Here is a 27,211-nt window from a genome sequence, read left to right as displayed (position 1 = left end):
CACCACGTGCAAGTTCTGCCATAGCTCTGGGGTCCCTGAGGACATTCTGTCCTAAATACCCAACATCTAGGATACAGGGGTGACCCCACAAAGCACACTGACAGAGAGGGTTGCATGAAATGAAGACCCCATACTAGGTCCTTCAAGGGAGGTTTTTAAAGTCTATGGCTAAAATCCAACTCAATTATAAAGTGAATCTTTCTTCTTAGGGAAGAATAAGCTAAGGGCTGCAGCTTTGTGGAATCTAATGTTTTTCTATTCAAATTCCACTGTCAAACACCTGTGAAATAAAACCAACACTCCTTGGTGGGCTTAAAGAAAGGGACCATCCCAGGGACAGGAGGTAGGGGCTCAGTGATGAGAGTGTGCCTACACATTGGAGGACCTGGGTTCTATCCCCCAACCCCTTGCATTGTAAAAAAAATAAAACAAAGAAACACACACACACAAGAAAGAAAAGAAAAAACAAGGATCACTCAAAACCATGAACTTTGGACCACTTTTTATCACAATATATTTGCCAATATCTAAGGGACATATCGGCAGTGAATAAATTTTCTGTTCATAATCCTTCAACAACACAGAGATGGCTGAGGGACAAGCACATTGGTAGATAGAAAATGTCATTTTCAGCCTCCCAGGCAAGTGGTTTTAAATACATAAACAATTAAGGATGATTTCAGTAGATCTTTGTTTGAATCTATGCAGTTTCTTATTGCCCAATCCTCCTCCCCATCTCCCAAACAGAAATAACAAACCCAAGCAAAAACTGACTCATCTTTTATGTACAAACTGGTCAGTGATACAGATGAAATCCTTTTTATAAATACCTAGGGCAAAGGGGAACTCTCTCAGTGCGAAGGATCTATCCTTCCTCCCTGATCCTGCCCAGGTAACCATTCCTTAGCTGGACATCTGTGGGGTCCCCCTGTACCAGAAGCTCCTCTGCATCTAGGTAGAAATCTTGCCACCTTCCCATGGAGAAGAGGTGATAGGAAGGTCATCTGCTGCTCAGGACCTATGAGTGACTAAAGTGTTTCTTCCCAAGAACTTGAGTCTATTTCCTGGCAGTGGCCCAGAGAGAGGGGACCAAGGGACCAACAATAGTGAGGAAGGAGAAAAACAAAAAACAAAAATCAAAAAACACTGGGCATTTTGATTTGAAGGAAAGGAAGGAAGGAAGGGAGGGAGGGAGGGAGGGAGGGAGGGAGGAAGGAAGGAAGGAAGGAAGGAAGGAAGGAAGGAAGGAAGGAAGGAAGGTAGGTTGATAATCAATGGAACCCTGTCAAGAAAATGTATCAAATTCACTAGAGGGAAAACCATTAGCATTCCCTGTAGAAAAATCATTACTTAGCACCAATTTCTTTGACTCTTGAGTTTTTCCTTTTCCTTTGAGCCCCTGGCTGTGAGAGGCTGTGGGGCTCAGCTTAGCCTCATCAATACTTTAATCAGTAACTGAGTGTAAAGGGTATGTGAACAAATAGCAGCTCACACCACAGAGGCAGCTCCCCTGGTGGGACATACTGCCATGGGGAACATGAGGGACCCCAGAGTCTCTTCTTGTCCTCTCCAGGCTGCCAGCTTTACTCAAAGCGACGAAGATGGTTGTAGAGTGACTGCACATAGGTGAAGACACACATGGGGTCTGGCTTGCGGCCCATCACCATCATATCCTCCACTTCAATGAGGCGCTCACAGTTGGCCAGATTCCTGAAACACAGAAGCCCTGTCAGAGCACAGTCCAACCAATGCCACAATTGAGTTATTATTGTTACTGTCCCCAAATAGAATTCACCCGGAACTTGAGGTGCTCAATTGCACACCAGAAGGGAATTCAAGTACTCCAAGAGAATCTTGGGAGCTGCTGAGTCAATGGGGCATTTCCCAGACTCGCACAGCCACAAACCACCTACACATGTCAGTATCACATGGCAAAATCGGCAAGAACTGTGAAAGCAAATGTAAAATTGAGGCAAAATGATAAATTCGCCCATCTGCTTCCTCAAACAGTATGCTTGTTTTTCTTTCTTTCTTTGTTCTCTTTGTGTAGCCCTGGGTATTCTGGAACTTGTTTTGTATATCATTGCTGGCTTCAAACTCACAGAGATCTGCCTGCCGGCTCTTTTTTTTTTTTTCTTTCTTTCTTTTTTGAGATGGCAGCTTGCTGTATAGCCCAACCTAGCCCTAAACTCATCATTCTCTTGCCTCAGCCTCTTAAATTATGGGATTATGATCATGTACCTTCATACCCAGCTATGAAACAGTCTTTTAAACTTAAAAAAAAAGAGATCCAGGGGAAATGAGAGGTGGCTCAGTGGTTAAGAGCACTCACTGCTCTTCCAGAGGACCTGAGCTCAGTTCCCAGAGCCACATCAAATGGCCCATGACCATATGTAACTGCAGGCTATCTCATCACTTCTGGCCTCCTGGTACCTGAACTCTTGGGCACATAACCACACGCAGACATGTAGACAAACATATCTACACATAATTAAATAAATAAAAAGACACAGACACATAAGCAAACAAAAACCATGATCCAGCAAGGCATTTTGCCCCGTGACTTGGAAGGCAGACACAGGTGGATCTAGCCTGGTCTACATAGTTTGAGGTCATTCAGAGTTACACAGTGAGACTCTATCTTAAACACAAAACAAAACAACAAAATAACACCATGACTCACAGGGCTGGAGAAATAGCTCATTCGGTGCTTGCCTTGTAAACACAAGAACCTGGTAACACCACTAAAATACACACACACACACACACACACACACACACACACACACACACACACTGTGGGGGATGGGGGCAGTCAGAGACAAGCAAATTCCTGGGGCTCACTGACTAGCCAGTCTAGCCTCCTTAATGAACTCCAGGCACCTGAGGAATGACACCTGTCCTTTGACCTACCCAAGCACATGGTTAGACACACACACACACACACACACACACACACTCACTCATGCATACACACATGACCCATGGTAAGGAAGGTGAGTTTAACCATGATTCAGCAAACACATACATCAACATGGTGTTGATCCGCTGTAACCGCAGATTCTGCATTCATGGATTCAAACTTTACGTCAAAAATACTAAAGACCTGATGCCCTCTTCAGTCCACCTGCATGTGAACATGCATACCCAGAGACACATACATACACATAAATAAAAATAAAATAAATTAGGCAGGCGTGGTGGTGCACGCTCTTAATCCCAGCACTCTGGAGGTAGAGGCAGGCAGATCTTTGTGACTTCAAGGCCAGCCTGGTCTACAAAGAGAGTCCAGGACAGTGACAGCCAGCACTACACAGAGAAACCTTGTCTCAAAAAAAATAAAAATAAAAAAAAATAAAATAAATAAATAAATAATCTTAAACATATATATTAAGGAAAAAGTATATTATTACTAAAAATGTAAACCCATATAGAACAGCTCCTGGGGAGATGGCTCAGAGGGTAATGCTGAGGACTTGAATTCAAATCCCCAGCACCCACATAAAAAGCATGGCCAGGCATGGTGGTGCACCTGAGTGCTCCTAGCCCTCAGGAGGCAAAGGCAAGAGGATCTTTGTGAATTTGAAGCCATCTCTGGTCTACAAAACAAGTTCCAGACAGCCAGGGCTACACAGAGAAACCCTGTCTAAAAAAATAAAAATAAAAAAGCTGATCATAGATGCACAGGCCTTTAACTCCAGCACTGCAAGAGCAAGGACAGGCAGGTCCCAGGAGCTCACTGACTAACCAGCCTAGCTGAAATGGTGAGCTGCCAGTTCAATGAGACCCTGTCTCAAGTCACTAAGGCAGAAAGCAATAGAAGAAGACCCCCACTGTCTTCCTCTGGTATCTGCATGCACACACATGGGTACACATACACTCATGTGCATACATCCATGCAACACACACACTTCAGAGCAGATAATGGGAAAAAGAAGCCTGGGTATGAAATATAAACTGCTAGCTCAGATGCCAACACTGACAATCCTTTCATCCCATTTCCTGGGCAGTCAGTCAGAATACAGCTCTGCTTACCCTTGACTCCCAGGTTTGTTGGTAGGCTATGCTTCCATATTGTCTTTATACACTTTGCTCCCCCAGAGCCCAGCCATATGGCAGATCCCAGCAGGCAAGCCAGGGATCCTCAGTCCCATCCCAGAGCTTGAAGCCAGCTCAACATGATTCATGGGAGCTGTATACTCCCCAAACAAAGACTGTAACATTAGCACTGCTGGGCTCTGCTCTGGAGGGCTGGCCAGAAACCAAATGTCAAGACGAAATGGAGACATCTGTCTCTGATTCCATCCCCGCCTCCTGCCTCCTCCTGGAGCTACAGAGGGTGACTTGTAAGGGTACCCAGAGGTTACATGACAATGACAAGTAGGTTTGGCACTCTTTCTCTCCAAAACAGACCAAGGTAGGGCTTGGTATCAGAGATGCCAGCATGCAAAGGTGCTCTGTGGCCAAGAATTGAAAATTCTTGAGTCCTTCAGAGGCTGGGGACCTGAGTTCACCTTCCAACACTATAACTTGTAATCTGGTACCCCATTCCCACATGGTAGGGAGAACCCCAACTTCCCACAACCACTCTCTCTCTCAGACCTGCTATTTAGAAATGCCCAGGGTCATCACTGACAGTGGTAGCTAAAATGGTCCCTTTGATGGTCTCTCATGTTAAATGAGGGCAGCACTAGAAGCTCAAGACCTCAGCTTCGGAAGAGAACCCATACACTACCTTGTGCCCATGAAGGTTCTCCCTCCACCTGTTCCCCCTCCCTCAGGTCCAGGACTGTTCTGACCCCTCCACAGGGGCTCTGGCCTCCAGGGAAGTCTCTCATGTCAAAGCTTTTCCTTGGCTTCCTTTATATTTTACCTCTTACTCCCATATGATTGTTCTCAGCTAACTTTCCTCCCATAAAAAAGCCCTTCACTTGTTTGAACAGAACCTTTGTACCTGTATCTTTCCTTAAAATGAAATCTGTTTCCTTAATTGCCCTCCCAAAAAGAGGACATTTCTCCCCTGTGTGCAGTCTGACCCCTCTTCTGGCCACTTCACGACTATTCAGAATTGCTTGCTTATCCCAGATGTCCCTGACCTGTACAGAAGACACCGAGCAAACCCCTCCTTCCTTCTAGAGGCTTCAAACATGGTCCGGCCCAGGAGCAAGCCCTCCAGATGAGGGTAGCCACAAAGATGGAAGCAAAGGCCTCATCCTGGTGAACCCTCCACTGCCTTGATAGCAAATCATGGACAAGGTACTGGCTCTCCCTGCAGGTGAATAGGGGACTGGCCCCCACCCTATCCCACTGTTGTTTCTAAGTTGAGCAGATGGAGTGGGATTGGTTACAATTTCTAAGAAAGAGAATCACAACATGAAACACGCTGCCAGCATCAGCACTCTTTCCTGGACCACCTCTGCCCTTCACTCACTTCCTTCTCTAAGGACCTCCAACCTCTCCAGCCTACAGGTCCAGTACTATCCCTGCCTTTTATGCCACTGTCTGGCCTACAGCAGACCCTTAGGGACATTTTCCTTTAATCCAGCTTGTTCTACAGATAGAACATGCTTCTTCAGAGACGCTGTGGTGCCAGCTACAATGGCAATAAGATTCCACGAACTGCCAAACAGGAAAGCATGAGGTCACTTGCTTGAGTGTGTTGCAGCCAGCCACCTATCTCCCAGGAGACAGAATGCAACACAGTGACAGGTACCACTGACTTTTATCAATAGATATGTCTCAAAATATTTGAAGCCCCAATTGGCCTTTAATTTAAAAAAAAATGCTTTTGTTACAATGATCCAGGCTTGCTTTAAATAATCCAGACTACATGGTGAAGTCCACAAAGTTCAGGTGACTTCAAATGTTACCCCCAGTCTGAAGCATGGTGACACTTGCTTACTACTATGCACCTTGAAGGGTTTCTTTTACTCTCTGTTGCATCTTCAGCTACCCCAGGCCATGGAGGAGGGGCTGGGGGTAATTTTTAAGACTTTCCTAAAAGCAGACCAGGGGTGGGACTGCTGCCTTCCATCTGGTTTTAGACAGAGACACATGAGCACTACAAATAGCACTCAAGCCCCTTCTGTTGCTTGTAACTGGAGAGCAGGCACATTCCACGCAGGGCAAGTAGGGAGCCTTGGGCTACACGTCCTGCAGCTTCCTGTGCTATGGGCAGGAAGGAAAAGTGCAGAAGGGTCAGGCACACACCCTACTTTGCCCCTTCCATAAAAGGAGCTGGTCTGCCCTTGTTCCAGGCCCTAAACACCTGTCAGGCAAGGGACAATTTTGCTGTCAGCAAGGCATCACTCACACAGATTAGGAGACAAGGAACCTCTGGGCCCATAAATTACAGAGGGGAGGGGAAGCATACACATTTACTCCCAAGGTTCCTGGTACATTTTATGCCCTGAAGATACTTGCTCATGGAAAGTTCTGGAAGCATTCCTTTCCTGGGTGCACAGATTGGGAATACCATCAATGGGTAATTTTTCTTCTAAAGGTCATGCCTTGGTTGGGCTCCTCTCAGCTCACTGTCTATTTCCAAAACTGTCTTTTTGAGACACCCTCTGCATTGGTGGCTCCAAGTGACTTCCAAGGGTACCATGTATCCACTCAGATGTTCCTGGCTAAGATGCTGACATTGGCTCCAATATCCTCAGGCAAGTGGCCAATGCAGCTTGTCTAGCCAGGATTCCAAGAAACCAGGGATTTAAGCACTGCCTTCCCAGGAGGTCCTGGGGAGCAAGCCCACCTCCACAGTCCTCTCTCCCTTGTACCTGAAAGAGAATCACACAGATGACTCATAAGGGGAGGTACCTTCCCAGGCTCTGAGTAAGCTCCCCACACAGACCTGCCTTTGATGGCCCTCCCTACTCTTTGCAGTCAGCAAAAAAGCCAGAACTCATCTCAAAGGCCCCATCACACCCTGCTCCCCTCCCCAGCTGGAAGCAGACTCAGGCCACAGGGAGGTAGGGCCAAGGTCCTATTCTGCTGTTTGCTTGGAGAGAGAAGGGAGCCAAAGCCTGACCCAATCACCACTCTCCCCCCCAGGTTGAGAATAGAAGAAACATCTGTGTGAAGTCTGGAGACTGTACTCTCAAACCTCCTGCTGAAAAAGCACATCCTGGAATCACTCTGGCCCTAACTGCACAGGGAAGCTATGTTCTTTAGAACATGGGGCACAGGGCCACCACCACATTGCCCAAGACTGTCCCTCTCCCTGCTACAACATGGTTGGATTCTTGGCTAAAGGTGACCAAGGTGGCCAGGGCATAAACTGGCATTGCTTAACTCTCTAGGCTTCAAGTCAAAGAATTCTATAAACCAAACCTGGCCTCTCTGACTGGGGTGAGTTTAGGGGTACCTAAGTGGGAGCCATGACCCCATACATTCTACTCTGATTTCTGACAGCTGCCATTTCTGAGTTTCAAGCAGCTGGGCCTCCTCGTATGAACCACCCCTCCCGACATCATGCCGCGACACTTGGCTTGAGTCCACCATCGTCTGGATCCAGTTGCATAACACACTCGTCCAAGCTGTTTCTGCTATTAGGATGACAGTTAATCCCAAGCAGCCAAGAAAGAGAAGGCTTTGAAAGTACACAAGGCATTCCTCTGACCCCCAAAGGGACCTAAAATCCAAATCGACATAACAGTCATGGACCCCTATCCCCAAGCCTCAGGTTGAGGAGCTCCAAGCCAGAGCCCCCATTCTGCCTCTATAGGGAGCATTTCTGCCCTAGAGAAGGACAGTGGCTGTGGCTCCTGGCAGGCTTCCAATGCCAAGCACGGGTTATGAGACCCTCTGTCTCCTATCCCCTCATTCCCTATCCAGGCTCAGGTCCTAGTGTGGAGGACCAGAACTGGGTGCTTGGGCTGGAAATAGAATCCAACCCAATAACTTAAGAACAAGAGATGGGGGACCTGAGGGCTCAACTAGGACAAACATATTTCCTCACAGGTGGCAACAAGAGGAACAAGGGCATAATGAATAGCAACTCTGGAGCTGGCCTTCCTTCTCTCTAGTATTTGGAAACCATCATAGAGTCCTGAGTATTACTGTCTGTATCCTGCTCTCTGCTTCAGGAACTGTGACGTGCTACCCTGTGGTGATGCCCTGACCATGGGGCTTTAGAAGGCCCTGGGGCAAGGACAGTTGGTGCAATGAAGTCAGAGCATTTGCCTGGGCAGACCCCTTCCAGCCAGTTCACAGTGAGCTGGCTGCATCCTCACGTCCACAGCTTAGCGCCTCTTAGGCAGCCTCAGTTCCAGCAACAGCAGGCCAGGGCTTATAGTGCCTTCCCCCAATATATCCCCCAGGATATAAAAAATGTAGGCCCAGGGTTTGAATATAGCTTGTATTCACCCATGCTGTGCTTGTGCACGCAACGGTGCTGAGAGGTAGTGTGGCTATTGAGACGGCACTGCCCACCGGTGGCACCTGCCCCTTCTCATATCTCTGCACATAACCTCAGAAAGAGTCTTTATAAGAAACACGCCGGGCTGGAGAGATGGCTTAGAGGTTAAGAGCACTAGCTGCTCTTCCAAAGGTCTTGAGTTCAATTCCCAACAACCACAGGGTGGCTCACAACCATCTATAATGAGATCTGGTAACCTCTTCAGGCGTGCAGGTATATATGCAGTCACAACACTGTATACATAATAAATGTAAAAAAAAAAAAAAAGAAAAAAGAAAAGAAAAGAAAAGAAAAGAAAAGAAAAGAAAAGAAAAGAAAAGAAAAGAAAAGAAAAGAAAAGAAACATGCCCTGTGAAAGTGACTGTTTTTCTCTGTTGTTACTTTACTGGATTTGGAATTAGCATGGAAGAACAGCTATGGGCATGGCTGTGAGAATGTTTCCAAAGAGGTTTAACTGAGAAGAGAAGACCCATCCTGAATGTGGGTGGCTCAGTCTTAGGGGCTGAGTCCCATGTACCAAATAAACATGAGAAAAATGCATGGTGCATCAGCATTCCCCTCCCTCCTCTTTCTTTCTCTGCTTCCTGCCTGTGATACAATGTGACCAGCCACCTGATATTCTGTTGCCTTCCCTCTCTCAAACTGTGAGCCAAAAATGCCCTTTAAAATTTTCCTTCCAGCCGGGCAGTGGGAGCAAACACCTTTAATGCCAGCACTCGAGAGGCAGAGGCAAGTGGATCTCTGTGAGTTCAAGGCCAGCCTGGTTTACAAAGGGAGTCCAGATGTCCACACAGAAACCCTGTCTTGAAACATCAAAATAAACAAACAAACAAACAAATTTCCTTCTTTGGATGCTCTTACCAGATAGCAATAAAAAACAGTAACTAATACACACCCCACCCACCTGGAATACACATCCTATCCAGCTGGAATATACACCTGTGTACATTCCTGTGTGGGTCCTAACAACACTCATGATCTGAGGGTTGCTCTTAGCAAAAAAACAGATCCCAAACGGGTTTTCCAAGCACATCCTGATCCCAGAACTGCACTCCCCTCCCCCATATCCTCTCCTTATGAGTGGGACATACAAGTGTCATGGTTTGAATATGGCTTGCCCCCACCCAAACACATGTTGAGGCCTGATCCCTGCTATGATGGTGTTGAAAGGTAGTGGGGCTTTTAAGAGTCATTCAGATCATCAGGAATCCACCCTTAGAAGGGATTAATGTGGTTCTCACAAGAGTGGGTGAGTTATCTCAAGAAGAGGTTGTTTTAAAGCACCAAGGCCCCTTTGTCCCCCCACCCCCCGACTGTCTGACATAGATGACACTTGGTCCTCGGCTTTCCATCATGAACTGAAGCAGCATTCAGCCCTTACCAGAAGCCAAGCAGACTCCAGCACCACGATCTTGCATGTCCAGCTTACAGAACGAGGAGTCAAAATAGACCTTTTTATGACTCACCTACCCTCTTATGTTCTGTTACACCAAGAGAAAACAAGCCTAAGGCAAGAAGTAATTTCACAATCTATGCTATGACAGTATTTAGGAAAATATAATCTACTTTAAAAATATACCAGGCAATCTCAGTTTCCTGCTGAGGACCGTGACACCAGCCCAAGAGGATGCATACAGTGCCCCTGCCCCACTGCCCCTCGGGCTCTGTGTGTGGCTGGTTTCCCACACTGAGCATCCAGCAAGGAGGCAGAAAAAGCAGTAACAGCTCCATCACTGAGTAATGTGTAACCCTGGGAGCATCCTTCACCAGCCTCAGTCTTCCCAGTCACATAAGGGAAAGACAGACTGGATGGCCTCAATGTCCCTAAGCTCACTGGAAAGCTGTCCTGTGTGTCCTGACCTTACCCAGGGAAGTTGTGCTCAGGGTCTGGGCTGGGACCAGTAGCCAACTGGAACCTGCCATACTTACTCAGCCATAGTGAAGGCCAGTTCAAAGTTCTTCTGCCTTTGTGTGGGGCTCAGGGCATTGTAGTCAAAGGCATCAGGAAAGAAGGAGTGCACCAGGGCACAGAAGGCCATCCCATCGCTCCAGCTAGAGGAGAAGTTCTGCAGGTCCACATGCTGCAAGCAGAGAAAGCAGAGATCAGCAGGAACCCTACTCCTGGCACCTAATTAACTCTCTGCGCAGATTTTCCAGGCCCAGCCCAGTGAGCAGCTAACTCTCACTGCTAGACCTCACCCCTTAAGACGCACTACAGCAGTCTGCTCTGGTAGAATTTCTAAGCATGGGTTATATCACTGAGAAAGCATGAGCTCCCTGGCTCCCATGACTCCCCAGCGTGGCAGGATCTTGCCCTGCCAGCAAGTCAAGGGCAGGAGAGATGCCTGGCTTGTCTCAGCCCTCTCACCTGGTAGCCCACAGTCTTGCTTCGGCACCATTCTAACAGGATCTGTTTGATGCTGCTGGCACTGGCCACACCGAAACTCTGTGACCTCTTCAGTTTGGCCCTGGTCTCACCTTTGCCCCTGTGAAGAGAGAGCAAGCCTGCAGTGGGAGCCCATGGAGAGAAAAATCCTACACCTCCTAGTCAGTGTTCAACCTACATACTATAGCTGCAGTCACAGCATAGTGCCATACATCAGACGTGCAGCCTCCTATGCACACCCAGCTTTCTAGGACCCCTGTGAATAGTCCCACAAGAAGGACGGATCACTGGGTAATCCTGAGACAGAGGACTTTAATGGTATGGACCCCTCACTCTCTTCCTGAACTCTCTTCCTTCCCATTCTTTTCACCCTGCCTTCCTTCTTGGCTCCTAAATTACCTAAAAGCAAGTTGCTGGGACAGTGGAAGCTTCCTGGATGAGATTCTTTCACTAGAAGCATGAGCAGCTGCCTGCGCTCAGGAGGCATCAATACCACAGGCTGCAAAGGAGGCTGTAATTGAAAGACCTCACCTCTAATAGGGAGTGACTGGTGAGCCCCTGGGCCCCAGTGTATCATTTCTTCTGTACTCAAGCAAGACCAGCCTGGCAGCTGAACCTCACCTGTCAGACTCCCAGGTAATGTAATGAATAAGCAACTATTCAAATGCAAGGATGGCCTGGAAGAAACTGAAGGAGCAGAAGATGGGGGGGGGGGGGGGCTATGAATACTGAGGGAAGCATCTCTCAGTATCCTGGCCCCGTCCCAAGCCCCACAGCCCTCTTCTCCCTACAAAAGAAACACCTCAACTTCAAACAGCCCTGTAAAAAGCCCTGACCCTGAGCTCTGCCTGAGAGACCTGACCTTGGGAACATCCCACTAGGAAATAGTCAAGAGTCCAGCCTTGCTGTGCTATGCCTGCCTGACCATGCCTGTGGTTGGGCCTGCTCTGGGAGCTAGCTCATCAGGTTAGTTTGGGGGTGAAATATCCATACTTGCTTGCTGTCTCCTGCTCCCACTTCTCAAACAGCGCCTTTCGAGCCTGTGCCCCTGAGGTACGAGGCAGCGTCTGTGACCTCACCAATTCTCTGCGACGCTCTCCCTGGCGAGGGGCTTGAGTCTGTGAGGATGGTGGTGACTGAGGTGGGGTCACCAATGGAGGGCTGAGGAGAAAATCATGAAGTCAGGAACATTGAACTGGCCCTCACTAGGCACTCCCCTGCACCCCAGGTGGAACACCCATACTGGGTGTGCACACAGACAGCCTATACCTATGACAGACCCCTAGACCTTGGAGAAGCAGTGCAGGGAGCAAGTCCCACCTGCTCAGGTCCCAACTGGTTTTGCAGGTTTTCTGAACTGAGCTGCAGTTGGTAGCATACTCAGCGAGCAGGTCCAACTAGGGAGGGAGAGTGGCCCCCTCTCAAGGCACAATGACCTTGAAAGGTGTCAGGGCCTAGGGAGGGCTGAGGGTATACCCAGAGCCAGGCCCAGAGCCCCTCCTCCACCATATCTAGAAAGGACCCTCATTGTTCTCCCCCTGGAACAATCTGCCAGAAAGTCACAATTCTCCTTTTATTATCTAAAAAAAAAAAATAAATCCATCTTACTACCCCGCCTCCATTCTCACATCCAGTCAGTCAGCCAAAGTTAGGCTTACCCCAAGGGCAGCTGTCTGCCCTAACCCTGGGCCTCTCTAGGCACCTGTTCTTCTTGTGGCAGCAAGGACCTCACTCAAAGGTCCTCCAGCCCGAATGGAAAACAAAAGTTCAAATGTCATCCTGCCCACCTTCCTTCCAGAGAGGTTAAGACATGCCACCCCCTAACACCAGCAACCTTTTAATGGACTTGTTTTGAAGGTCAGAGAAACCAAGCTGCAACCAAGCCTCTCCATACCAACCTTGGTCACCTCTTTCCCAGCTCCAATCCCTCCTACCAGCCCATTGATCTCTGCAGTGTCTCCCTAGACAGTCATCTAGAGAGAACCCTACAGATCATGTCCCAGGCAGAGCATAGCAGCCAGCAGAGGCATACACTCACCTGTCCTTCCGTTTGCCTGCTGTCGCTGCTCCATACCCAGAGCCAGACAAAGACCGCATGAAAGAGGAATTTTTCTCTGTGAGACCAAGGAAAGACAGAAATAAAAGACTTGGTCCGACTCAGCTTCACTTTGTAGACCAACAAGATCTAGGGCTCAGTAGGCAGTATCTCACGATAGTGACATCAAAGGAGTCCTTCAGACTGTCCTCTACCTGCTCTTGAGGGCACAAAGCCCAGGGTCTCTAACACTGTGTGACCAAGTACTGCTGCAGCCCCTCCTTGAAAGCCAGGACAGCACCAGCCCGAGTCATACACTGGGACAGGACACAGACCCAGTACAGACTTGCTGGTGCTGAGGGGACATTTGACTGTATCAAATGTACAAGGTAACCATGGTCTCAACCTGCCATAAAATCCCCATTTAATGGCATCTCTGGAGAGGAATATGGTAAGGGGAGGTCCCCTGGGACAGGGAATATAGTGGGCTGGGGTCTGACCTGGGTGTCCTGAGTCTCCTGCCAACCCCCACCCCAGAAGCCCTGTCCTCTCTCACCCATCCTGAGGTGGAGTCGGCCCTCATACCACCCTCTCATCATACCAGTGGGACTAGGAGTCCAAGGGCTGATGGTCTCACTAGGGCTTGGGCTGAAGCCCCCCAGAATGGCAGCAGATGTGGGTGATAGAGCTGAAGCTGAAGTCTCCCCAGAGAATTTCTCAGAGACTCGGGTGACAGCTGTGACAGGCTGGTGGGGCAACATCAAAGAGAGGCTCACAGGGCGTGGCCTAGGGGGCTCCGGGGATGAAGAGGTTTGGACCTCAGAGGACCCATTGGCTGGACCTGTAACACATGACCAACCAGGGGGTGTCAGCTATGGCAGCCACAGATGTCTCAGATTCCCCCACATTCAGTTCAGGAGGGCTCCTGCCTCTCTGAGCATTGATCCCAGCTCCTTCAGGAAGCCTTCCTAACCACTCCAGCATTCCCCACCTCCATTACCACATATCTCTTACTGCACCACTCAGACCTGATTCTTCTCAACTTCCCCTTTCACCAGCCTAGTAAATACTAAATTGCCTGTCAGTCCACTCTCTACCCATTTCTATGAATGAACAGTTTTTCAGCCTCTGCTTACTTTCTTCCAGAAACAGGGAAGATTACTTCCTTGAACTCCCATTTCTCTATGTATTTTAATTTATTTTGTTTTTTCAAGACAGGGTCCCACTGTGTAGCTCTAGCTGTCCTGGACTCAATATGTAGACTAGGTTAGCCTCCAAACTCACAGAGATTTGCCTGCCTCTGCCTCCTGAGTACTGGGATTAAAGATGTGTGCCACTGTGCCTTGCTCTCTGTATTTTAAAATTTCTACATACTGAATAAGGATGCTCCCCTGAAGCCTCTCTGCCTGGTGGGGTTCAATCTCAAGCACCTGCCCCCAAAGTCAAGAGATGGATGGCAAAGATGCCTGGCTGAGGCCCTGAGCCTCAAGCCTACCCAGTCACTTCCCTTCTGCCATAGGCACCTACCTGCACCCAGCTGGTGTCCATTCTCCATGATGCATGAATTTGAAGTTCGTCTCGCCTCTAGATCACTGGTTTCATCATTTTCCAGGCTCTGCAGAAGCACCAGAACCACTGAGCCAGTTGGGAGTCAGCTGCCCATCCCAAAGCCCCATCAGCTGCCTATCCTAAAGGCACTTCCCCAAATCCCTTCTGGTTCTGGTGGCAAAAACCTCACTCATTTGGGGAAGAAAGAATGCCCCAGAAGGCACAGTGGTGAGCAATGGTCCAGAGAAAAACAGATGAATCCACCTAACTCCAGAGACTCCCACAGCCTGAGAGGCACATCCCAGAGCCCAAAAAATCTGAGGATAAAAGTCAAGTTTGCAAGTTCTGAAGCAGTGTGTTAGGCACAGACACACACAAACACACAGGGCAAGGCTCCTGTCCCCCACAGCTAGGACTGTCCACATGAAAGAAGACATGGTGTTGTGCAAGGTCCTTTGGGGCCAAAGATAAACAAAGAGCCAAGTCACCCTGAGGCTTTTCTGCCAGACACAGCAACACTTCCCCCAGACTACAGTGTGTATGGCTCTAGTTGGCTCTACATACCCTCTAGCCACCCACGGCTACAGTAGGTCTGGAACACAGAAACAACACCAAGAGGAGGGCATCAGGGAAAATCCTGGGATCTTGGCTGAGCTGCCAGCCCACCAATGGCCTGAGTCATAGCCCATCTTCTCCAGTTCTTGTATCAAGAGCAGGGGCAGGCTATGCAAATGGAATTTGGTAATCTAACAAACACTGGGTCCATTTTACAGATGCTACCTTTGGGGCTCAGAGATGGTACCCACTTCCTATGGAAGTGATTGGGGGAAGGGGCAGCCAGAGTGAGAGGAGAATGGACCCTCCCCTTTCCCAGCAAAGGTGTGATGGGCTTAGAGTGGCTATGACACTAAGGTTAGGACAATCAGCCTAGCAAAGGTCGACAGAAGGTGTCCCTAACCTAGAGTTCTGCTAAAATCCCATACTGGGTAGCTTGAATGGTTGGTTGGCTGTGCAAGATCCTTGGGAGCAAGATCCTTCCATGCTGTTCCTCTGATCTACAAGCTTCCCAGAAAACAGTCTGTCCCTGACTACAGGTGAATTAGGTCTTTCTATACCAGGGCTGGAGGTGCCTGCCCACTCATCCAAAGTGGAAAATGGGCAGAACAGTTACTAGATGGTATTGAATCATCTTGGGATACCAGAGGCAAAGACAGTTCTCCAAGCAATGCACCCAAAGCAAGTCTGCACTGAGCTAGGTAGCCAATGACAGGAGCTGTTCTCAGGAGAATGACTGGAGGCAACAAAAGCAGAGAGGCATAAGGGCCCAAGTATTGTGATCCCACACGATCCTGCAGCTCGTCTGGGGTCCTTGGACTTAATCAAGGATCCTGTAGTGTGATTTAGGAGCATACTTCAGAAGCCAACAAAGATTGCATTAAAGGAGACAGATAACAAGTCAATCCCACAGTCCCTGAAGGAGAACTGGGGACAGGGTATGGGGCCAAGGGCAAGAGTTCTATGCTCTAGAGGAAAAGGAAACTGGCTGGCAGAGTGAACAGAGGTAGAGGGAGGAAGGATGCCAAACCTCTTTCAGGCTGCAGAATACTAGAGAGGGGTGGGCAAGGGTTTTGATTTTGGGCAAGATGATGTAAGAGGCACTTGGGACATCAGGTAGCATATCTGAGACCAAGTGTAAAACAAAGGAAGGGTGGGTGATAAGGAAACAGCTATGGCCTCTAAGGCTCCTGTGAGCCTTGCAGATAAGCACCTGCATCTCAGGGAGCAGAAAAGGCTGTCTGCCAGGAGAACAGAACACACAGCCAGGGAGGTGGGAAGAAACCCAGCAGGAAGTTGAGAGAGCCAGGGATGGAAGCATGTCCAAAGGGAGCCTGAGGTCAAGGAAAAGAAAGTCAAGAAGATGTGTCCATTGTATTTAGCTAAGGAGAGGTCACTGCTGATGGTGGTAGAAACAGAATCAGAGATAAGAAGGGCAAGGCAAGAGACAAGCTGGGGAGAAGTTGAGGGAGGGAATATAAGAGCGTCTGCTGCAGATGATCCTCCAACTGGCAAGCCCTGATTATGTGAGGAGCCAGGAAAGGGAACTCCAGTTTTCCCAGGATGGAGAGGCAGGGCCACACCGACAGGCTAACAGACTGGTGAAGTGAGGCAACCATCTGTACAGTGGGGTCCTGGGGAGGCAACAGAGGACTGAACCCAGAGCCCTGGGTTTTGGAGAGGAGAGCCCCCTCAATTTCTGATCTTAGAGAGGAGAGGGGAGAGGTAGGCCCACTCTCAGGATTATTTGATGTCTCTTGCACTCCAGAACTTGCAGGGAGGGGCACTTCTAGAAGCCTAGTGCTAAGTCAGCAGCAGAAATAGAACCAGCCTTTCCAGATGGAAGCCCAGCCTCCACTGTCACTGAGGCCAAGCAGTAGCTCTGGGGTCTCTGTATCACCCTCCCCCACCCACTTCACTCTTGTCCAACAGGTTCCACAGGTCTAGACAGGGGCGTCAAAGGACAAACTGGTAGTAAAATCATTTTCCCAGGAATCTACAACCCTCTACAAACCCTCTCCCTTAGACACCTGTCCCTGCATATTACAGGTCCCCACCCCCCATGGTACCCCAGGGGACAGGATAGAAGTAGCTCCTACATCTCAGTATTGGCCAGATTCCTGCTAAGGGGTCTCTACAAAGAGGAGGTTCAGGTACAGGGCTGAGCCAGGACTCCCAGGTTCTCCTGCCTCTGACTCCTCTAGTCCCAAACTTCAACTACTGGCCTGAGAAAGGGGCTCTGCTATGCTTCATGCCAAGGGTCTATTCTAATATGAGCCATCATCACACAGAGAGGAAAATGGGCCTGGTGTAGTAGAAGGCTCTCAAACTTACACAATAGCTGAAGACAGTGATCAAATTAACATTTGAGGCCAGACATCTCTTCTTGCCACCCAGGTCTCTGTCTCCAAAATACCCTGGCCTTGCAGAGGATAACCATGACAAGTGTTATATCCCAGAGGATGAGCCCCCACTGTATGCATCCCAACCAGATGACAGGAAGGAAAAGGCAGAAAGCCTGAGATGAACACCCAGTGGGACCTTCAGAGATGGCAGAGCCCCGAAAGGAAAGGGCTGAGTCCAGCTGGGCTGCAGCAAGCTCTTGTTCTCAGCCCTTGCCCTCCGGTCTTCCTATGTTTGGAGCAGCCTAGGCCAGGCCTGGTGTTTGTACCAGGGCAGAAATCCCAGAGCCTCCAAGGCTGGGGATAGGTCCTTTTGAACTGGCCTTCTATTTCCCACAGTCTCCCTTCTCTGCTCTGTTTTAGGGAAGGGGAGGTACCCTGTGAGGGAGCCCAGGCCTGGAAATTAATCAGGGGATGCAGGGGATGAGATAAACGTGGCTTTGAGGACTGAGAGATTTGACCCTCTTATTGGAAAGTTTTTGAGTTTGTTGTTTGTTATGTTTTTGAAGGGGTAAGGGAATAGCATTGCAAGACTGATCCATAGGGACACAGGAGGTCACATGTGGCTCAGCAAAACCCACACAGAACAGAATCCCCATCTAGGATGGTTAAAACTGCTGCCCCAACCCATCTCCACTGACACCACAGCTTCTGAGGACTCGATCCAAACTTCTCTCCAAAGCATTAAGCCCCCTTATCACACTGGCTCTGGGAAAGGCAGGCAGATAAGGTGAGTCTGCTTTCTCTCACCACGGGGCCTCTGACACCCGGCTCTTGGCAGTTATTACTGAGCGACTGTATTGCTTTGACCATGGGGAGCCAGAGGCTCCAGCTTAGCTGAGGATGACATCTCTAGGGAGCAATGTACTGCCAGCCTCCTGGGCCTAGGCCTGACCTCAGGCTGCAGCCATGCACTCCAGGACCTCAGCCTCCTGGCTCCCTCCTCTTAGACAGACAACAGCAGTGACTCTTCAGACAGTTTTGTTAACCAGATCAGCTAGGCAGAAAATTGCCTAGCCTGCTCATTGCACTGGGCCCAAAAGGGCTGAGCCAATCCCTCTTGGTTTAATTATATGTATGGGAGGGGGTGTCCCGTGCCTTCGGAGGACAAAGCAATTGGATCACCACCACCCCCTTCCCTGAGCTAGAGTTACCGTCAATCCTGAGCTGCCTGGCATAGGCGCTGCAAATGGAAATCAGGTTCTTTGCATGAGCAGCATGCACTCTAAACCACTGAGCAATCTCTCCACCTCTACATTCACCACCACCACCAACACTATCACTCCAGCCTCCTCACACCTTGGTTTAAATACAGGGAAACTGAGGCCCAGCTAAGAGCAGATGTCTAAAAGCTATTTCACCAGGCTGCTGTCCTCTTCCTCCTCCAAGGCTTTCTTGATCATCTCACCACTCCTAGTCACAGGTTTTTAAGGTCCATGTGCTCAAAAGTGGATGAACTGATCAACCCCTTCAGTGCATTTACATGCTGGGCACAACCCACCTCTAGTACCCCTTGCTTCCTATAAGTGGGGTGGTAAAATACCTCCACAAGGTCTGGCCACAAACCAAGAGGTGCAGCCACCATTGGCTTGTAGTCACAGGATGAGATCTTCACACAAAGCACGCCACACACACACCACAGACACAGAATATAAGAAACCACACATCCCTCCTTCAAGTACCCATCTGGGACTCTGTCCTTGCTCATGACCAAGCAGTACTCACTATTAGAAACCAGCTCAAAGCCTGTGTGGGTGCCCCTGCAGGGAGTACATCTGGGGGTCAGGCAAGGTGAAGTAGCCTTAAACCCAAAGAGCCAGTGACCAAGGTCTGTGCAGCCTCTGGTCCAATTGGAGAAGGGCCATTGTCCACCCATAATGTTCAGCTACACTTGCTTCTCACTATGCCAAAACCTTTCTCAGGACCTCAGACTACTCTGCAGCTCCTGGGCCTTTGTCCTCATTCCCAACAGGCTGGAGCATTCTTTGCTGACCCCACCTCCTCAAGTCTCCCCCAGCATATACCTCTGCCTCTGTTTCATGTCCAAAACGTTCCTTGTCTGCTGACTCCCACTCCAGAACTCCTGTCCCAGGCAGCTCACCTGACTCATCCTTTCTGCTTGGACCATCATAGTTAAGTTGCCTACGGGTCCTAATTCCTTAGAATTGAGACATTCCCTCTTACAGGGAAGGGGAAGGCTCAGAAAACTCACTGAACATAGGAGGCTTGGAAGCTCAGAAAGTTACAAGACTCACCAGGTCCTTCCCTGAGATTATATGGACAGTAAATAGCTGACGGAGAGACGACTCCCTGGTGGAGCTGCCTGCACAATGTGTGGGGAGCTCTGTGGCTGCAGCTTTCATGAGTCATCACCTTTGCTAGTGTGTGCTTTTGATGTTACAGCTGCCTTTGATTCACCCATGTGCCTGTAAATAACCCCAATAAACTAATTGGTTCACTGAGCCAGTCTTGGGTGCTCTCTGGAGTGAATAGATGTTTGTTCACATCTCCTGGGGAAAAGTCACAAACTCATCTCCATTCACCCTCTACCCTACCACCCATCCCTGAGGGAGGGTAGTAGGTCCAAGGAGGACCCTGTTCCTCCCCACCCAGCTCCCCCACTCCTGTACCTGGAGAATTATAGCAAATTCCCATTTTAAAAAGTCACAGCTGGAGAAACACATGCATACACATGTGTGGGCATGGGATTCAGATCATTTTTCTTAAAACTTGAACAGCTGCCTCCACAAGTTACAAAAGGGTGTTAAAACTTCAAAAGCAAATGATAGCACAGTGTATTAGGCACATGTGAGCTAGCACACTGGTATAGAACAGTAGCAGTTTTATACCAGGGGCATGCATATCATCATATGCATAGGACAGATTTAAGTGTGCATATTTCTAGATACTTCATGTGAAACACTGGGACACCAGGAGTTCACCACCTTCTACCCCACCCCCATCTAAGGTCATCAAAGGCCTTCACAACTTATGCCTCCCTTGTACACCTGAAAGCTCCACTCTAGCTTATGAGCACTGTTGGCCATTCTGAGGCAACGTGCACAGTGCCCATATTTGCAGCAAGCACAGCAAGAGCAGAGCCTCCATCACTAAGGCCTCCTCAAATACCCACTGCAAAAGGACCAGCAGGGCATCTCTGCTCACTCTATTGCCACTGTTCAGTCTGGGGCCATCTCTACCCAGACTGAGACCTCCAGGGACAAGGACCTCTCTGAGCCGCTCCTGCTGAAGGGCAGGTGCAATGTACTCAGACCCAGACCCTGAAAACCCACCCCCGGAGCACATTCCAGATCAGGATGGAAAAATCCCACCTAAGGGCCACTGCACACACCATGGAAACGTTCTAAGCAGGCCCTGCCACTCCAGGAGGCCGTGCCCAATGTAGTAACTTTGGTCCACACCGGCCTCTGCCCCGTCACTGACCCCAGAAATCTAGACACAGCTAAAGGCCAGTTTCCCCTCCTCGCTGTTTCCAGTAAAGGATATGCCCCCTACAAAGTCAGTTCCCAAACACAGTTACTGAGCAGCCTGGGCCAGATGCGCGCGCGGGCGCGCGCACACACACACACACACACTCACACACACTGCAATTCAATCGGGGTTAATCTACAACCCAAGCGCTCAGTGAAGCAGCAACACAGGACGTGTGAACAGGGTTAGGTGTAGGGGGCAGGTAGAAGGTGCTGACTATTCCAACTCAGGCAAGAGGGAACTATCAAAGACCAAACCTTGGCGTCCAAACTCTTAAAGTCATGGGGCAGATGGAAGAGGGCAGATCTCAAGGCAAAAACACTACCCGGCTCCAAGACAAGTGCAGCTGGCCCCGACTCAAACAATGTTTCTCCTGTTTTTTGTTTGTTTTTTTCTTCAGCTCTGGAGAGCTAGTGTAACCTCGGTTACCCAGCGGCAGGTGGAGGTATAGCTCTCAGACCAGAGGACGCCCGCCAGCGCATGCACTCGGAGCCGAGGGGCGGCACCAACAAACTCAACCCTACACCCCCCCAAGCATGCTCTTGCATGTTCACATCCCGCTCGCAGCGCCCCTGGGGCTCACCGGACTGCGACCCGACAGCGAGAAGGTGGCGTGGCTGGAGAAGCGTGCGGTGCCCAGGCGGGGGGCGCGGTCTGTAACTGTGGCCGCCGGAGGGGGACTGGGCGTGCCGGGTGCGGGGGACACACCAGTCGCCAAGCCCAGCGTCTCCACCTGGCGGGTCAAGCGTTCGAGCTGCGCTTGCAGCCGCTGGTTATCCCGCTGCAGATCGGCCACTGTGCGAGCCAAGGGGCCAGCCAGGCGCAGCGCCTCGGCCACGCGCCGCTCCACGCCGCGCTGCAGCCCCTGCATGTCCTCGTGCAGCGCACGCACCGCACCCTCCAGTGCCGCCTCGTAGCGGCCCAGCGCCTCGCGCACCGTGTGAGCCTCCTCGGCGTCGGGGGTCGGCTCCATGGCCGTGCCGCGCGCACTGGTCCGACAACAGGCAAAACTCGGGAGACCAGAGACCTGTAGCTCCTTGCTGCAACTGGAGGGCTATGGCTGGCTACGCCTGAGGAGCGGACGGAGGGGCGGGAGCAGGGCGGGGCAGACCCTGTGAGCCCCGGGACTGGGCGCTGCGTTGGAAGGCGGAGTCGGGGGGGGGGGCGGGACAGCCCGCTCCCGGACACCCCGCCTGTGGGGACTTGCCTAGCTGGTGCGGGATGCCTGGCCTCGGAGGCATTGGTGGAGAGCTCGCCCTCTCTCCTTTGCAGGTGCGCGGTTTCATGGGGCAGTAAGGAGACCCAGTCCCATCCCACTTAACCCGAGAGGAGTGGTGTGCAGCCGGGGGAAAGATCTGGGACGCACCGGAAGAAGACTGTCAAATGGATGTTACTCCAGGAACCACAACCAGGAGAGTTACGCATTCCCTCTAGGTTCTCACCTGGAAGGACATGGATTCTGCTTTGGTTGGGACCTCTCTCCTTGTTCAGGGAACCTTGGCAACTGCACTCCCCTGTATAACCGCTCTGACTCACCCTTGTATGCATCTCCAGTAGCTACCAGTACCATCCGGTTCGCAAGACTTTTTAAAAAATATTTCTTTTCTTTTATGTGCATGAGTGTTTTGCCTTCCTTTCTGTATTTCCACAGTATGTGTGCCTGGTGCCCAAAGAAATCACAAGAAGGTGATTCTCTGAAACTGGAGTTCCTGATTATTGTGAGCTGTGAGCCTCATGTGTGTGCTGAGAGTCGCTCAGGGGGTTCTCTGCAAGAGCAACAAGTGCTCCAAACAGGCCCCCACCTCAGAGACTTTTGCCTGGATTTTCTTGAACCCGTTCTGAGAGCTCAAGGAGAGGGAGACAGATGGTGAAGTGACCTCCCGTCCTTCCAGGCCGTGTGTGTGTGTGTGTGTGTGTGTGTGTGTGTGTGTTCCTCCATCAGCGGCCAGTGAGAACTTCAGGATGACAAAGGCCCTGTTAAGAGATCCAGAAGAGGCTGAGGGTGAACATGGAGGTTAGGGTCAAATTTCAAAAATCTTGCAATGAGCAGCTTTGGGATCAAAAGCCAATCTGTGCTGATCTCCCTCCCCACTCCTAAGCTCAGTAGAGAACATCTACCCACGTGCCAACCTTCAACCCCTTTTTATCCCCTCTTATCGTTAATTCCAGAGAGTCCCCTTCTAAGCCTACAAACCCCGAACACCACCAAAGAAGGAAGGATGGAGGCAGTTGTTGCTTAGGATAACAGTATGATAGACGTAAACATTTAAAATACAGATGAGAACATCTCATTCTTTGTTCGAAAAGGCTGTCTAATTAGCTTTCTCTGGGCCTGGGCTGTGGAAGAAGGCCCAAAGACTAGACAGGCTTAGGGAGATGATCCACAGGAAGAGGCTTCCAACAAAGTCTGGGAGCCTCCAGACCCTCCTAGATTGCCCTTTCCTTCCCCTTAGGAGCTGGGTCAGCCTAACAGATGCTAAGGGTTGATTCCCTCCCCTGAGTAGGGACAGGAAGGAACACTGGGTTACCTAATCCAAGAAGCTTTCCAGCAATTATTTCATGGGAAAGTCAAGTGCCAAAAGGCGTGCGTGTTGCACGTCTGTGTGTGTGTTCCAAGCAGCCGTCTGGACAGGGTGAGCCAAACCACTCCTTGCATTCTTTCTCCGGGTGGAATCTTTGATAGAGACCTGGAGAGGGGCCACTGCAACAGCTTATGTCCCAAACAGTGCTGACCACCCTACAGGTCTGAACCCTGCAGTCAGAGAAGTTCAACTTTTCCTTTGCAGAATTAGGGAAGCAGAGGCTGTCTTACAGGGACCCGGACAGGTTAGTTCCTGACCTCCTGGGGCAGCAGCAGAGTTGGAATGGGGTGTGGGGGAGGGGGGTTGAAGATGCTTAGAAGATCTCTTCCACACCTTCCAGGAGAAAGTGGGTGGCTGTATCTCTAGGGTGGGACTAAGGAGGAGTAGGTAAACAATGTAGAGATCTGCCAAGGGCCCAGACATACTCCACAAACTCAACTAAGTTATCTGGTCCCTCCTGAGACATTGTGGGAAGGCCTAAGAGCTGCTTGGGTGGGAGGGCAGAGCAGGACTTCCCCTGGGGCCAGAAATAGGGACTCAGTTGAAGGTAGAAATTAGGTCTCACTGTAGGTTAAGAGGGTGTAGGACTCAAACCATTCTCCTACCCCTAAAGTCTTGTCCCTTAGCAGTCAAACCACCTCTAAGTTATAGATAAGCCTGGGGTACTAGCAGAGTGAAGAAGATGAGGAGGAAAGATGAGAATGAGGGGGAAGGATACCTTGAGCAGAAGAAAAGACCAATACCACCCTAGAGCCTGGCTCCAACACAGATGGGGAGGCAAAGTTCTGCTCCCAGCCCTGGACTCCTCTCAACCCCTCCTTGGAGGTCCCTCTCTCACCCTCCCCTGGACAGCTCCTGGCCTGTACCAGGCTGTGAGGGAGATGAGCACAGACCAATCAGGCTGAACTCCTCTGCATTCACCAGCCCTGATGTCAGAGCAAGTGAACGGCAACCTCCCACGGAGTGCTCTGGCACCTGCCCTCCAGCTTCCCTCACTGACCCCAGAGCCTGCTGTTCCCTCCCTCTGCTCAGGTTCTATATTGCATCAAACTTTCTCCTGTCAGTCACCTCACAAAATCAAACACATGCCAGGCCCAAACACAAAGTAGGAGAAGTTAGAGTCATGGAGTTGATTGAAGAAACTGAGGCCAGGAGAGGGCAGAGATTGTCTCAAGGCCATTAGGCATGACACGTAAAAATAGAAGTAGAATTAAGAAGGGTGCTGGCCTAACTGGAGAACTTTCCCCTCTCCTCTCACTCAGAGTCAGCTGGTTTTAAGCAGTACTTCTTTTCGCTCTAGGTTGGCTAGGAGCTCAGATCCCCTGCGATTGCTCTTCTTGTTTCCTAGGTTCTGCCCACCCACCCGGTGGCACTTCTCTACCCCAGCTTCCATCAGTGTTCATGCATCAGTGCATGAACAGGTACATGGGGCATCAGGTTATGCTGCAAAGATACAGGTCTTGCAAACTTTCCTCTGGAAATGCCATAAACAAGTGCTTTAAAAGCATTGGATGACAGGATGTCTGGGAAGAGGGATCCCAACAGGACTGTTGGATGGGCGACAGTGGAGTGTGAGAGAGGACAGAAAAGCAAGGGTAGCTTCCAAATTCTGACTTTAGGGATACTCACTAAAATGAGTCCCCTAGAAAGTGCATTCCAGGGAATTGCAGAGGCTCATGAGCCAAATCTCCATGTTACATTCAGCCTTAGCACAGGGCCAGAGGCAGGGCTAAGCCCACTCCCCCTGAGTCCCCAAATCCATCCTCTGCCCCTGGAAACTGCCTTGTTATGTTATCCATAATGATGGGGAGGTGGGGCTTACATTTATCTTTTCCTGCCAGGCTGCTAGGTTCAGGAGCCAAGTGGAGCTAGATAAGGAGGGAGGTAGAGATGTGGAGGAACTAAAGTAGCAGAGGCCTCAGCATGGGAAAATCTTGGAGTCTCCAGGTCTTATCATCCTGGGGGCGGGGGGGGGGGGAGACTCAGGCACTACCCAGGAAAAAGATACATGAGTCTTGGATCTCTTCCCCTCCTCTCTACCTACCTAACACGAAGCCTTGGAGACTGAGTCTCCAGCAGATTGGGAAGAGACCCTCATACCCTAGCAAACCCCACCCCTTCCACCAAACACTGCTTAAACTTTGCTTCTCTCTCATGAGAAACACTGTGCTACACACTAATGAACACTTTTTAATTTTAATTTTTAATTGTGTGTGCTTGCATTCACACAATTGGTTTGTACACATGAGTATAGTGCCCTCAGAGGTCAGAAGAGGGCATCAGATCTCCCGGAGCTGAAGTTATAGGTACCTGATATGAGCGCAGGGAACTGAACTCAGGACCTCTGGAAGAGCAGGATGCACTCAAATGCTGAGCCCTCTCTCTAGCTCCTATTGGGCATTTTTAATGTTCATTTTTTTCCATATATCTGAGGGTATGTCTGTCTGTGTATGTATCATGGGTAAGGAGAGATGAAGGAATTATTGAGTCTACTATTCACATACAACTGCTCATATATGTGGTGGGTATGCATTTGTAAGGATACACGTTTAAAGGAAGAATTTCTTCTTTTTGTTAAGATTTATTTCTTTATTTTACATATGAGTGCTCTATTTGCATGTACATCTGCATGACAGAAGCGGGCACCAGATCTTATTATAGATGGTTGTGAGCCACCATGTGGTTGCTGGGAATTGAACTCAGGACCTCTGGAAGAGCAGACAGTGCTCTTAACCTCTGAGCCATCTCTCCAGCCCCAAGAATTTCTTTTTTTATTTCTTTGGTTTTGGGTTTGTTTGGGTTTTTTTTGTGTTGTTTTGTTTTGTTTTGAGACAGGGTCATATGTAGTCCAAGCTGGTCTCAAATGCTCCACACAACTGAAGATAACCTTGAATCCCTGGTCTTTGCTTCCTAAGTGCTGGAATTATAAGCATATTCCACCATGCCCACCTTTGTAGGAGATATTTGTTCATAGGTAGCCAATATATGTTGATCTGTACACATATATAGGTAGATTTACAGTACATAAACTAGTATAAACATCAGATGTTGAGGACAAATATGGCCTACATTGCCCATGTGCTTGGACATATGTGATATATATGTGTGTGTGTGTGTGTGTGTGTGTGTGTGCGTGCGCGCGCATAGGTTTACATTAATTACACATTCCTTGTGTATATCATCAGATGAGCCTGAGTTTAGACATACATATCACATATCCTACTTCTGGCTGACTCTAATCAGATCTAGAAGTCTCTCTGAAAGGCACAGGTTCTGAGTTCTATGAGAGCTGTTCTAAAGATATTCTGTTGTATCAAATTCTGAAGGAAAACCTTGTTTGGGCAAGGGGTGAGAAAGAATTGAGCTTCCCTGCCCTCCTGGACCAACACTGGGCTTCTTATCCCAGAGAAGGAGGAATTTCCTACAGCCTTGTGCTGAGGCCCAGGTTACAGTGAGGACAAACACCATCCATTTCAGCCTGAAGTGTAAGGATTGAAGTATTGTGCTACCCCCCCAACCCCCTGCCTCCCTCCCCCAACACACACAGAGGAAGGGGCTGCACAGGGTGTGGAGACAGCTGCTTCCAGCCCAGATAAAGCTGTTGGGCTCACATTTTCCACTTCGAAGATCCTCACTTGGTCCCAGCCCCAGGCCCTGGCTCCCTAGCTGGGGAGGTCCCTGTACTGACTTACCTCATTTCTTCACTCCCCACTCCCCGGAACACCAGAGAGAGCTAGGAGCAGAAAATGAGGTGCAAAGACAGCAAGTTTAAGCTAATACCTCAGCAAACAG

At 49.7% G+C, this 27,211-nt stretch overlaps 1 protein-coding gene across 2 annotated transcripts; it reads right to left on the bottom strand.

Annotated features, from left to right (window-relative positions):
- Positions 1-485: 485 nt before the first annotated feature.
- Positions 486-21,929, bottom strand: Smtnl2 (smoothelin like 2). 2 transcript variants are annotated; one of them, XM_021641650.2, is made up of 8 exons: positions 21,421-21,929; positions 14,368-14,455; positions 13,442-13,681; positions 12,844-12,919; positions 11,799-11,966; positions 10,788-10,905; positions 10,349-10,500; positions 486-1,710 (listed from the first exon to the last, which is right to left on the bottom strand). In XM_021641650.2, the coding sequence occupies exons 1-8, from the start codon at positions 21,808-21,810 to the stop codon at positions 1,584-1,586; spliced, it is 1,359 nt and encodes a 452-aa protein (XP_021497325.1). In that variant the 5' UTR covers positions 21,811-21,929; the 3' UTR covers positions 486-1,583. The 2 variants fall into 2 exon arrangements, with proteins under 2 accessions (XP_021497325.1, XP_060219320.1); XM_060363337.1 differs by having other exon boundaries at positions 21,775-21,917.
- Positions 21,930-27,211: the final 5,282 nt, after the last annotated feature.

This window comes from Meriones unguiculatus, chromosome 11 (assembly GCF_030254825.1).
Source record: "Meriones unguiculatus strain TT.TT164.6M chromosome 11, Bangor_MerUng_6.1, whole genome shotgun sequence".
In the NCBI taxonomy this organism is placed as follows: Eukaryota; Metazoa; Chordata; class Mammalia; order Rodentia; family Muridae; genus Meriones; species Meriones unguiculatus.
Note: the sequence above shows the minus strand (reverse complement) of the source record. Positions and strands in the feature narration are given on the sequence as shown.